Source organism: Capricornis sumatraensis, chromosome 5 (genome assembly GCF_032405125.1).
Source record: "Capricornis sumatraensis isolate serow.1 chromosome 5, serow.2, whole genome shotgun sequence".
Classification (NCBI taxonomy): Eukaryota; Metazoa; Chordata; class Mammalia; order Artiodactyla; family Bovidae; genus Capricornis; species Capricornis sumatraensis.
Genome location: NC_091073.1, coordinates 101449414 through 101461078, shown reverse-complemented (window position 1 = coordinate 101461078; position 11665 = coordinate 101449414). Strand labels below are relative to the sequence as shown.

At 40.9% G+C, this 11665-nt stretch overlaps 1 protein-coding gene across 2 annotated transcripts in view; it reads left to right on the top strand.

Moving 5' to 3' along the window:
• The first annotated feature begins 5018 nt into the window (after positions 1 to 5018).
• CHCHD3 (coiled-coil-helix-coiled-coil-helix domain containing 3) overlaps positions 5019 to 11665 on the top strand; it is a 289889-nt gene continuing 283242 nt past the window's right edge. For both annotated transcript variants that reach the window (XM_068972961.1, XM_068972962.1), the window contains exon 1: positions 5019 to 5227. In XM_068972961.1, coding sequence (XP_068829062.1) covers positions 5147 to 5227 — 81 coding nt within the window. In that variant the 5' untranslated portion in view covers positions 5019 to 5146. The remainder of the gene's footprint in view (positions 5228 to 11665) is intronic.

The window sequence follows — 11665 nt, the reverse complement described above, 5'->3', positions numbered from 1 at the left end:
GCGTCCATGGGGTCACAAAGAGTTGGACATGACTGAGTGACTGAACTGAATTGAGAATCATATAATATGTATGTTAGAGGCTTCCCTGGTAATGATGGTTAGAATCTGCCTGCAATGCAGGAGACCTGGGTTCAGTCCCTGAATTGGGAAGATTGCCTGGGAGAAGGAAATGGCAACCCACTCCAGTATTCTTGCCTGGAGAATTCCACCGACAGAGGAGCTTGGTGGGCTATAGTCCATGGTGTTGCAAAGAGTTGGACATGACTGGAGTGACTAACACACATACATGTGGTCTTTTGTGTTTGTTCTTTCACTTGAAATAATGTTTTTGAGGCTGTTGTATACCGTAGCATATGCCAGTACTTCATTCCTTTTTTTTGCTGTATAATATCCCATTGTCTGTGTGTACATTTTATTTAGCCAGTCATTAGTTAAAGAACAGTTGATTTATTTTTTATGCTATTATAAATGAAATTGTTTTCTTTATTTAATTTTTATTGTTAATTGCTGGTGTGTAGAAATATAATTGATTCTTGTATGATGACACTCTTTCCTATATAAGCTTGTTGAACTTAAAAAAAAATCAGTTTCAATGGATTTTAGTGGATTTAAAAATTTTTTCTATTTATCCTTATCTATAAATACAGTGTTACTTATTTTCCAGTAAGGATGCCTTTTATTCTCCCTATAGTTTCTGCTTCCACCTATCTTTAGTTAGCCTCATGGTTCTAACTCAGTATCACACCTTCTTTCTTTGCTGTCTTTCTCTTTGCTCTGAATTTTCAAGTTTAAATACAGGGGAAAAATGAAAAAAAGATACAGAATCTGATCGTCTCAAATGTTAGCTATCATTTTTCCTTGGGCAAAGTTTTCCATTGTAGCTCATAACTCTCTAGCTAATAAATTCTGCCTTTGGATTCAGTTCAGTTCAGTTCAGTTCAGTCACTCAGCCATGTCTGACTCTTTGCGACCCCAAGAATTGCAGCACGCCAGGCCTTCTTGTCCATCACCAACTCCCAGAGTTCACTCAAACTCATGTGCATCGAGTCGGTGATGCCATCCAGCCATCTCATCCTTTCCTCCTCCTCCTGCCCCTAATCCCTCCCAGCATCAGAGTCTTTTCCAATGAGTCAACTCTTTGTATGAGGTGGTCAAAGTATTGGAGTTTCAGCTTTAGCATCAGTCCTTCCAGTGAACACCCAGGACTGATCTCCTTTAGGATGGACTGGTTGGATCTCCTTGCAGTCCAAGGGACTCTCAAGAGTCTTCTCCAATACCACAGTTCAAAAGCATCAATTCTTCGGTGCTCAGCTTTCTTTATAATCCAACTCTCACATCCATACATGACCACTGGAAAAACCATAGCCTTAACTAGATGGACCTTTGTTGGCAAAGTAATGTCTCTGCTTTTTAATATACTGTCTAGGTTGGTCATAATTTCCTTCCAAGAAGTAAGCGTCTTTTAATTTCATGGCTGCAATCATCATCTACAGTGATTTTGGAGCCCCCCAAAATAAAGTCTGACACTGTTTCCCCATCTATTTCCCATGAAGTGATGGGACCAGATGCCATGATCTTTGTTTTCTGAATGTTGAACTTTAAGCCAACTTTTTCACTCTCCTCTTTCACTTTCATCAAGAGGCTTTTTAGTCCCTCTTCACTTTCTGCCATAAGGGTGGTGTCATCTGCATATCTGAGGTTATTGATATTTCTCCCAGCAATCTTGATTCCAGCTTGTGCTTCATCCAGTCCAGTGTTTCTCATGATGTACTTTGCATAGAAATTAAATAAGCAGGGTGACAATATACAGCCTTGACGTACTCCTTTTCCTATTTGGAACCAGTCTGTTGTTCCATGTCCAGTTCTAACTGTTGCTTCCTGACCTGCATATAGGTTTTTCAAGAGGCAGGTCAGGTGGTCTGGTATTCCCATCTCTTTCAGGATTTTCCACAGTTTATTGTGATCCACACAGTCAAAGGCTTTGGCATAGTCAATAAAGCAGAAATAGATGTGTTTCTGGAACTCTCTTGCTTTTTCCATGATCCAGCCTTTGGTTTAGATGATCACTAATAAGATATAACCAGAGAGAAAGGCAGACCACAGCTTCTGCGTAGCTGGAGAAATTTTCTTTAAGGGACTGTATGTATGGCCTGACTTTGAAACTGATACAGACAGAATACTATTGTTATAGTAGGTATTGTTGCAAGATAAGATGCATATAAAGAAAGTGAAAAGTGAAGTTGCTTAGTCGTGTTTGACTCTTGTGACCCCTGTAGCCTGACAGGCTTCTCTGTCCATGGGATTTTCCAGACAGAATACTGGAGTGAGTTGCCATTTCCTTCTCCAGGGAATCTTCCCGACGCAGGGACTGAACCCAGGTCTCCCGTACTGCAGGCAAACTCTTTACCGTTTGAGCCATCAGGGAAGCCCCAAGATGCACATATATATTTTTAATTCGGAGGATTTCTTTGTGATGTTGATTGGAATGGATTATTAATTCTAGAATTTTAATTAATTAAAATTTAGGTATAACTGACGTACAATATTATATTGTTTTCGGGGATATAATGTAATGCTTCAGTACTTGTCTATACTGTGAAATGATCAGCACAGGGAAGTCTGACACTGGCTAAGGTTTTTCCCTTGTGATGAAGACTTTCAAAATCCACTACAATTTAAAATGCTCTGTTGTTTATCTAAAGTGTTTTTAGATGGCCTTATAAGACTACATTTTAAAAAATTTCTTTTCTTCTTTTTGGCCGCGCCCTGAGGCTTGCAGGATCTTAGTTCTCTGAGCAGGGATCTAACCTGGGCCCTGACAGTGAAAGTGCTGCATTCTAACCACTAGAGAATTCCCATCATTTAACATTTTAAAGAGATAAATATATTCAAGATAACTAGTTTTCCTTGGTCTCTTTACTTCCTCCAAGAAACCCTTTCTTTGTAATTCTTATTTCAGTAAGAATTTACTGCACATCTGTTTTACGTAGAACCTTCAATGCTTGGTACATTTTGGGGTAAAAAATGAGGAGGGTGTATTTGTGGAGGGGAGGTCTCGAAGAAATGTAAAGCATGCTTCCTTGGATTTTTAGTTCTCTGTAGAAAGAAAGTGGAAACATATTATAGAACTTGAGAACATATAGAAATTAACATGGTGTTTGGAAACTGCAAAGTAGCATAGTATAATTTGGATAAGTGTACTGTTGAATAAAATGATGACATGTCATAAATTCAGTACTCTGCTGCTGACCAGGGATATAGAGATGAAAAAGACAGTGTCTGCCCTAAGACTTTATTGTAATAAATCAGCACATAATTGAAGCTCAAAAATGTTATTGCATTTTTATGTGTACCTTTGAAACAAGCTATGATTTTTCCAGTAGTCATGTATGGATTGGAGAAGGACATGGCAACCCACTCCAGTTTTCTTGCCTGGAGAATCCCTGGGACAGGGGAGCCTGGTGGGCTGCCATCTATGGGGTCGCACAGAGTCAGACACGACTGAAGCAACTTAGCAGTAGCAGCAGCAGCATGTATGGATGTGGGAGTTGGACCTTGAAGAAAGCTGAGCGCTGAAGAATTGATGCTTTTGAATTGTGGTGTTGGAGAAGACTCTTGAGAGTCCCTTGGACTGCAAGGAGATCAAATCCTAAAGGAGATCAGTCCTGAGTATTTATTGGAAGGACTGACGTTGAAGCTGAAACTCTGATACTTTGGCCACCTGATGCAAAAGACCCTGATGCTGGGAAAGATTGAAGGTGGGAGGAGATGGGGACGACAGAGGGTGAGATGGTTGGATGGCATCACCAACTCAATAGACATGACTTTGAGGAAACTCAGAGAGATAGTGATGGATAGAGACACCTCGTGGGCTGCAGTCCACAGGGTCACAGAGTCTGACGTGACTGAGTGACTGATCTGAACTGAACTTGAAAGAAGAGGATGTCATGCTGTGTTGTGACTGGCTGCCTTTACTGTTGAAAGAGACTACCTAAGGAGTATCATCACTAACCTAATTCCTAAAGTGAATACCTACACCTCTGTAAGACTAAGGTCATATGGGTAAACTTATATATGTCATAGAACATTTGCAAAAAATAAAACTTAAATATGTATTTAGGTAACATAAACATTATTTATGTGTCCTGTAGAGGTGAAATACTGATTTAGAAACTTTCCAAAGGAAAACTCAACTTTGTCAGATAGTTTTAATTATTGCACTAATTCATATTAATCACTTTTTTCTGCCTGATCCTATTATGGTATAACTGGCTTCTGTAACTGAAGTGGAAAGAGACAAAAGTGAACGCTCTGCATGTTTGATGCAAATAGTTTTCTCTGTTTTCTTATCTGCAGCTTTGGAAACCATAATATTTAAAATTTTACTTTTCATAAATAAGAAATAAAAACTAGTTTACAAAATAAAGCCGTAGGCCAAATGCAGTGGTGTGCTTTGTTTTGTTTTGCTTTGACTGGTTAAGACTAAAATAAACAACATTTTTTCCTCATATATTTGTGTATAGGAAAATAGGAACGGCTCTATTAGGAGAGTGCAACTCCCTCATTAAACCGTGAGTTCCCTTACGAAAGAGTCTGTATCTTTTAACTTGGTAGCCTAAACTTTAAGGGTATCTTTAAGGACAGAATACTACCCTTAAAACGTGCTTTGTTAGATGAAAGAACTTCCTGGATAGTTCCCCCAGTTGCACGCCTTTTCTGCAGCCAAGACTACAACTCCCAGAAGGCCATATCCTCTGGAACTCAAAATATGAAGGCGAGAAAAGCTCCAGCACCCAACACGCCAGATCGAGAATACAATTCCCACTATACCCAGGGGCTCCGGAAACCTTGTCAGATACCACCTGTTGTCATAGCATCCGGGTCTGCACTAACCAATCCGAGAGCCCCTGCCTTGGAGAGGCGGGCAGTTCGTATCTTTGACCAATTGGAGTCAAGTGTTGTTGTGTCATGTGACCGGAGGAGGCGGGAGCTCAGGACCGGCGCCTTCTCCTTGCCTTTTGGGGTCGTGGCCTTGCTCCCGCTGTGCAAGACAGCAGTCTGGGCCCGTCCACGCACGTGTGTGCCCTTGGGACTTGTGGTGCCTGTGGGTCCGTGCTAGGTCTCGGCGGGGTCAGTGGCCGAAGCCATGGGAGGGACGGCCAGCACTCGCCGAGTCACCTTCGAGGCGGACGAGAATGAGAACATCACCGTGGTGAAGGGCATCCGGGTGAGTGACAGTGGCGGGCGGAGGGCCAGCATTCCGACTCGAACCTCATATCTCTTGCCTTTCCAGGTTCTGCTCGGCCTGCTTTGCCCCACTTCTGCCGCCAAAGTGTTGTTCGGCCCAAAGCTGAGTTCCTTGCAAAGAAGGTTGAAGTTTCTCAAGACTTGGGACATCTATTTAGAGATATTTCCTGTTGTGTGCCAAGTGCTGAGCATTGTGCTGGGGCGACTGGGGGATGCCAGGTTGATTTAGACCTTCTAAGGGCTCAAAGGCCAGTTTACACTGTATTGCTTAGTAGTCCTGGGACCTTGTTTGAAACCGCTGCCTCACTACCCACCTATGAAATGGGCTTGTCTTCTCCTGGATTCAGAATTCAAACCCTGCTTTTGCCCTGCTCACATGACTTCTCTCAGGATGAACTTGGCGTTTTAAGGAACTCTTTATGTACTGTCTGTTGTTGAGTACTCTTCTACTGACACCCCCATTCCCCCAACACCCACCCACCCACACCTTTAGACTTTTCTTCCATGCTTCAGGTGACTTCTGGCTTCTCCTTCCTTCACTTTCGCTTGACATCTTGTCTTTCCCAGATTCCTCCTCTTGTGGCCTGTTGTGCCCAAATTTTGAACTAGGCCCAATGGCTTCTAGACTAACGTCTGCTGGCCTCATAGGACTTGAGATAGGTTTGCACGTTTTCATATCACTAGGAGCAGTAGTTTGTTTTGACCGAGACGTTGGAGAAAAATTTTAAATGCCCCTGCTCATGCTTCATACATAAACTGAAAGCTTGATTTTTCTCTAGGGTGTCAGTATACCAGCACTCAGTTCATCAACACACCATCCACCGCACCTGAATTAGCAGCTTCAGGTTTTTGAAGTATGATGACTGAACCTAGTAGATAAAGCAGTTTGACCCCAGAAAGTTTTATTCTGTTTTCCTTCCTCTGTACTACACAACCACCATGTGTAAATGTGTAAATTCTTTTTAGCATTGATTATGAGGAATTAAAACTTCTTAAATATTTGAAATGTTGAAAAGCTTTTTTACTTTGCAAGCGTTACCTTGAAGAATTTGTTAAAAGTTTTCTTAATGAAAACAGACCGTTGAGCTCAACTTTTGGTCTGTGGCCAGCATTTCCTTGCATTAATGAATGGTGGTACCACATTATGTAATAAGGTGTCTGAGGCAGCATTCTTCGCATTGTTGAGGTTTAGTTGGTACTCTTTAAAATAAAAATTTCTGTAGGCTGTGAGTTTTATGCAGAGACTTGATTAATCTTGCCTTCAGAGGCTTTGAGTGTTACACACCAGAGGGTGAAAAAGAAAAGTAAGAAGAAAAGTAAGTTTGGGTTGAGAAGGCAATTGGCTAGAAAAATGTATAAATTCATGTTCTCATGCTTTAGTATAGGCACAGCGATGGCAGCAAACAAAATTAAAAGAGAATTGGGCTAGAGCACAGAGATTCACGTCAAGTATCAGACAAAGTTAAATATGTTAAGTATGAAGAAAGTTTGAGGTTAGATTAAATGGAGAGATTTTCTTAAAGCCCCTTTTAAAAAAACTTTATAGGAAAACAAGCTATGTCCTTTGGCCATTCAATTTGGTGGAAATATTCTTTTATTTACTTTTTCTTTCTCATGGAGTACATTTTATACTGTTGTAATTCAAGCATATTTCATGCTCCTGTGATCTCTGTGCTTTGCTTTTCTTCAGTTTATACCCTTCACCTGGATTGGCCTTGCAGCGTTCTCCCTGTTGCTTCAAATTCTTTTTCAAGGATGATTTTCCATCTCTGAGCTTCAGTTTTCTCACCTGCAAAGTGGTGGGGTTTGAGTACACCTGTAACGTCTCATCTCTTCTAATTCTGAAACTTTGTGCGTCTGGTGGCGCTGTGAGTTTCTTGTAGCCATGCTCAGCCTCTTGCACTTTCCCCTAAAAATAGTGTGCTGTTGGAATTGTTGAGTACTTAGGTATCATTCTGATTTATTTGAGGTCATGGTCAAAAGAACAACAGTTAGTTGTTAAACAGACCTCAGTTAAGTTAATTAGGCATTTTCTAGTCTGCATTCTTGGACAGGTAACTTCCCTGAGTATATTCCTGTATTCCCAAAGGGGAGTATCATCTTTTGATTGTGTTAAGAAGATGAAGTATTTAAAGCACATTGTAGATTTTTAATAAAAGGTAGCTGTTATTAAAATGATAGAGTTCCTTCTACATCTCATGTTCTGAGACTCTCTGAAAGTCTGCAGTGGTAAGAGCATGTGCTTTGGAACCAGGCAAACTGTGGGGCCAGCTGTGCCTCTCGTTAGCTGTATGCAGCATACTTGTCATACTTACATATTCAGACACTGCTTTTGAGAATTTGGTGTGATGTATGTAAGCGTCCCTGGTGGCTCAAACAGGAGACCTGGGTTCAACCCCTGGGTTGTAAGATCCTCTGGAGAAGAGGATGGTAACCCACTCTAGTATTCTTGGCTGGAGAATCCCATGGACAGAGGAACCTGGCGGGCTACAGTCCATGGTGTCACAAAGAGTCGGACATGACTGAATGGCTAAGCATGCATGTAAGCATCTGGCAGGGTCTGGTACTTTGAAGGTGTTCACTACTCACATGAGTAGTAACTATTTTTGGAGCTGGGCAAGGAGATGGATGTGTAACCTTACATGAACTGAATAATAATCAATAGATAAAAAATAAGAGCATATTGTGTTCCCACACAGGTGCCTAAAGGGATATGGACTGGGGAAGGGACTCCTGGGTTCTACAACTGATTGCCTGTGTGATTTTTTGTCTGTGTGTTTTCTAGATGTTTTTAAGCTGATATATATATATATATATATATATTTTTTTTTTTTTAGCTTGCAGCACTTATTTCCCATGAGAGAGCCACTGTTTTAGCTCAGTTGATTGAAACATGGTGCTCCTGAGGCCCAAACTTCAGTATTGAATTGCAGATAGGTTAGTTCAGCTTGGCTGCAGAAAACGTTCCAGATTTTCCCAGTTGACCAACATTTATGCTTTTACTCATAAGAATAAGAGTTTGCCACATATACACACTACTTTATGTAAAATAAATAATAACCTATTGTATAACACGGGGAACTGTACTCAACATTCTGTAATGGCCTGTACAGGAAAAGAATCTAAGAGAAAAACAAGAGTGACTATATGTATATATATATATTTCTGATTGACTGTGCTGTATGGCAGAAACTAACACAGCATAGTAAATCAGCTGCTCTCCAGTAGAAATTAAAAAAAAAAATGTGTTCCTCTAAACACTGTAATTACTACATGTGTTTCTCTCCAGTGGTTTTGGGCTTTACCAAATCTTGCCCACTTTAGACACCTTTTGTTAGTTTCTCACTAAGAGAATAGCTTTTGTTTCTTGGGTACTTTTCCCTTACTTCGGTGCAGACCACTTTTCCACACCCACTGCTTCTATGTTTAGAGAATTTTCTTTTGGACCACTGTGACCATATCACCTGTAGTTACCCTTTTTCATAACAATAAAATTTTAATTTTTTAAATAAAAATAATAAGAGTGTGCCAGCAGTGCAGCAGACTCAGTCGCTGCTGGGAAACCAATTGTGTGTTCCACTGATAAGGATAGTAATTTCATCTTCATTTATCTTAATGTATGAGGAGTCATACTGAGTAAGCAGACATAAGCCTTTTAGTAACTAGGCTGCATTTATTAATAGATCATGTTTTTCCAGATTTTTCTTGCTGAGGTCCTCATCAGCTGGTGATTAAAGGACCTACCTAAAATGTTAAGTTTGAAGTGTCTTCTCACCCACCATGTGTTATTTTCACGGTATTTGTAGGGTCCTGGTTTTCTCTTTCCGTTAATTCTCACCAGTCAACAAGTCCCCCTCCCCCACTTCCTTAAAATAACCTGTATTCTTACACCTGAATCCAGCTTTGAATCTGAACTCATGGATTGGATGAAAGGTCACCCTTTTGCCTTGCCCTCCTTTCCAAGTCTAAACTAAATTTCTTGTGATCGAAAGACCAAGCATTTTGATTACTCATATTGCATGTGCTTAATAGGATTTTTCTGAGCACCTGCTGAGCCTGCTTGGAAAGTGTGCCTTCCACTGAATCTTGCACAAGTTTATCTGAAACATCAAAGCTGTGAGTGAACTCTTCCAGAGCAAATGTCAACTTCAATAAGTATCATTTTCCGAGTAATATTTATCATGCTTCCCAGGCATAAACTAATCTCTGCAACTTGCCTTGAAGTTGCAAGCTGAAATTCACAGGAACCAGTTACAGTAGCAGGGATGCTAATATGGAACACAGTTCATGCTTTGGGAGGTCTTAGCAGTTAAGAGCCCCTACAAGAAGAGATCACTTCATGTGGGATATGCTTAAGGATCCTGGAGAGGGTCCATTAACAGAGTCTGCAAGTCCCGTCTGTCACTGGGAGTGCTGAGGAATGTTATTGGGTAAATGATTGGCCCCTTTCCACTTTAGGTTCTGTGCATCTCTTGGGTATACATATTACCATGCTAAGCTTTCTAGGATTTTATACAGAGAGGAGAAGTTCATGATTTCCACTGGTAACAAAGGCAAAGAATATGAGTGGTGAACTACGGACATGAGCTGAAAGTTACATTTTACATATATGTATTTGTAGTATGGAAAATATTCCCCCTTAAGTAAGTATTTAGAAGTAATTTCTTTCAAATAATAGTGGCAGTTTTTGAAGTCTTGAAATGGTAGTTGAAAAGAAAATGATCTATGCTGCATGGAAAGAGGACCAAGTGAGAAAAATGAGTTTGCGTCTTTGAATCAGTTTGACAAGAAGCACCTGAAAGAAGCTGAGAAAGACTATTATGGAGCTGTGGGTCGGATTCACTTCTGTCTCATGTAGTACCTGTCTTGACGTCTTAGAGAGGGGCAACTTAAAGGGAGTGCTCCTCCCCCTTTACTCTGTTCCTTGGAAGTAGAAGGACTTGATCTTTGTCTGTATCAGTCTCTTGTTTCTGAGAAAATAAGTAGATTCTGGGTTGATGAATGGTGTGTCCTGATTTTAGATAAGACCAATGAAGGTGGGTGGGAAGAGATGAGTGGGAAGACTATGGAAGATGACCCACGTCTTTTCCTCTTCTGTGGGGGCACATGTTGGTGTGGGGAGTAGTATGGACCATGACTTGGCAAGCCTTGTTTATTTAACTATGTCTTCAGGAGCAGTAGAGAATAGGGCAGATAAGTCAGTGAACCGAATTCAACTCTCTTGGCAGGCCCCATTCTTTTGGTTCTCACTAATCATAGAACCCGGGTCTCCTGCACTGCAGGCGGATTCTTTACCGTCTGAGCCATCAGGGAATCCCCAATAGTAGAACAGGGCTTCTTAACTTTCAGTTCACACACTACCGTACATCTGTAGGCTTTGGACTCTGCCCATAATAATGCAATAAGCAGAAAATTTTGCATACAATTGAATTAATCCATAGACTTCTGAATCCATGGGCCTCAGGACATAATTCTAGCATTAATGTGGGTGGGTGGTTGAGGTGTTTATGTCACTCTTCTTTGCCACAAATGATTTCTGTAAATTGCACTCGGTATTTGCCTTGACGGAGATTCCAGAGATGTCTGGAAACCAGGTATAGCAGGTGTGGATATTAAAACAGGAAAAAGCTTTTCTAAAAGAGGTACCCTATTTAAGGAAAGATGTTTCCTAAAGAAGTTGCTGCTTATACAGAGGCTGGTTGTCCAGCTCTTGCAGAAGCTTATGTTTTACATTTGACCCCTTCTAGGGTCAGTTTTCATCACAGAAAAAAGTTGTTCTCTAGCTGCAGATTGTATAACAGGCTGGCATTTCTAAACCTTGTCAGCCGCTTAGCAAGTGAGTCCCTAGTTAACAGAGATCAGGTGAGTGCGAGGCCTGAACTCATTACTGAAGCTGGGGTGTCAGCTCAGCAGGTATCAGTTTGAAATACAAAGGATAGCCTGGCTATTGTCTTCCATCAGCATAGTTGTGACCAGACTGGGAAGACGGTAGATCAGGCTTGGAGTAAGCAGAGATGCAACCGTAGGCTGCCATGGGTGCTCCTTTGGAAAGACCTGAGAAAACTTGTATGAGTAATTCTAAGAACAAAAAAAGGTTGACTCTCAAGGCAACCTTACAACATGTTTATCGACTTAAAAAATGAATTGTGTACCCTTGAATTACATACTTATAAATTTACTGAAGTATGACCAAAGACCTTATTGGGAAATGCTTTGAATTGATTGAATTTGACATTAAGTAGCAAGTTTTGCGGAGAAGGCAATGGCACCCCACGCCAGTACTCTTGCCTGGAAAATCTCATGGACGGAGAAGCCTGGTAGGCTGCAGTCCATGGGGTCACTATGAGTCAGACACGACTGAGTGACTTCACTTTTACTTTTCACTTTCATGCATTGGAGAAGGAAATGGCAACCCACT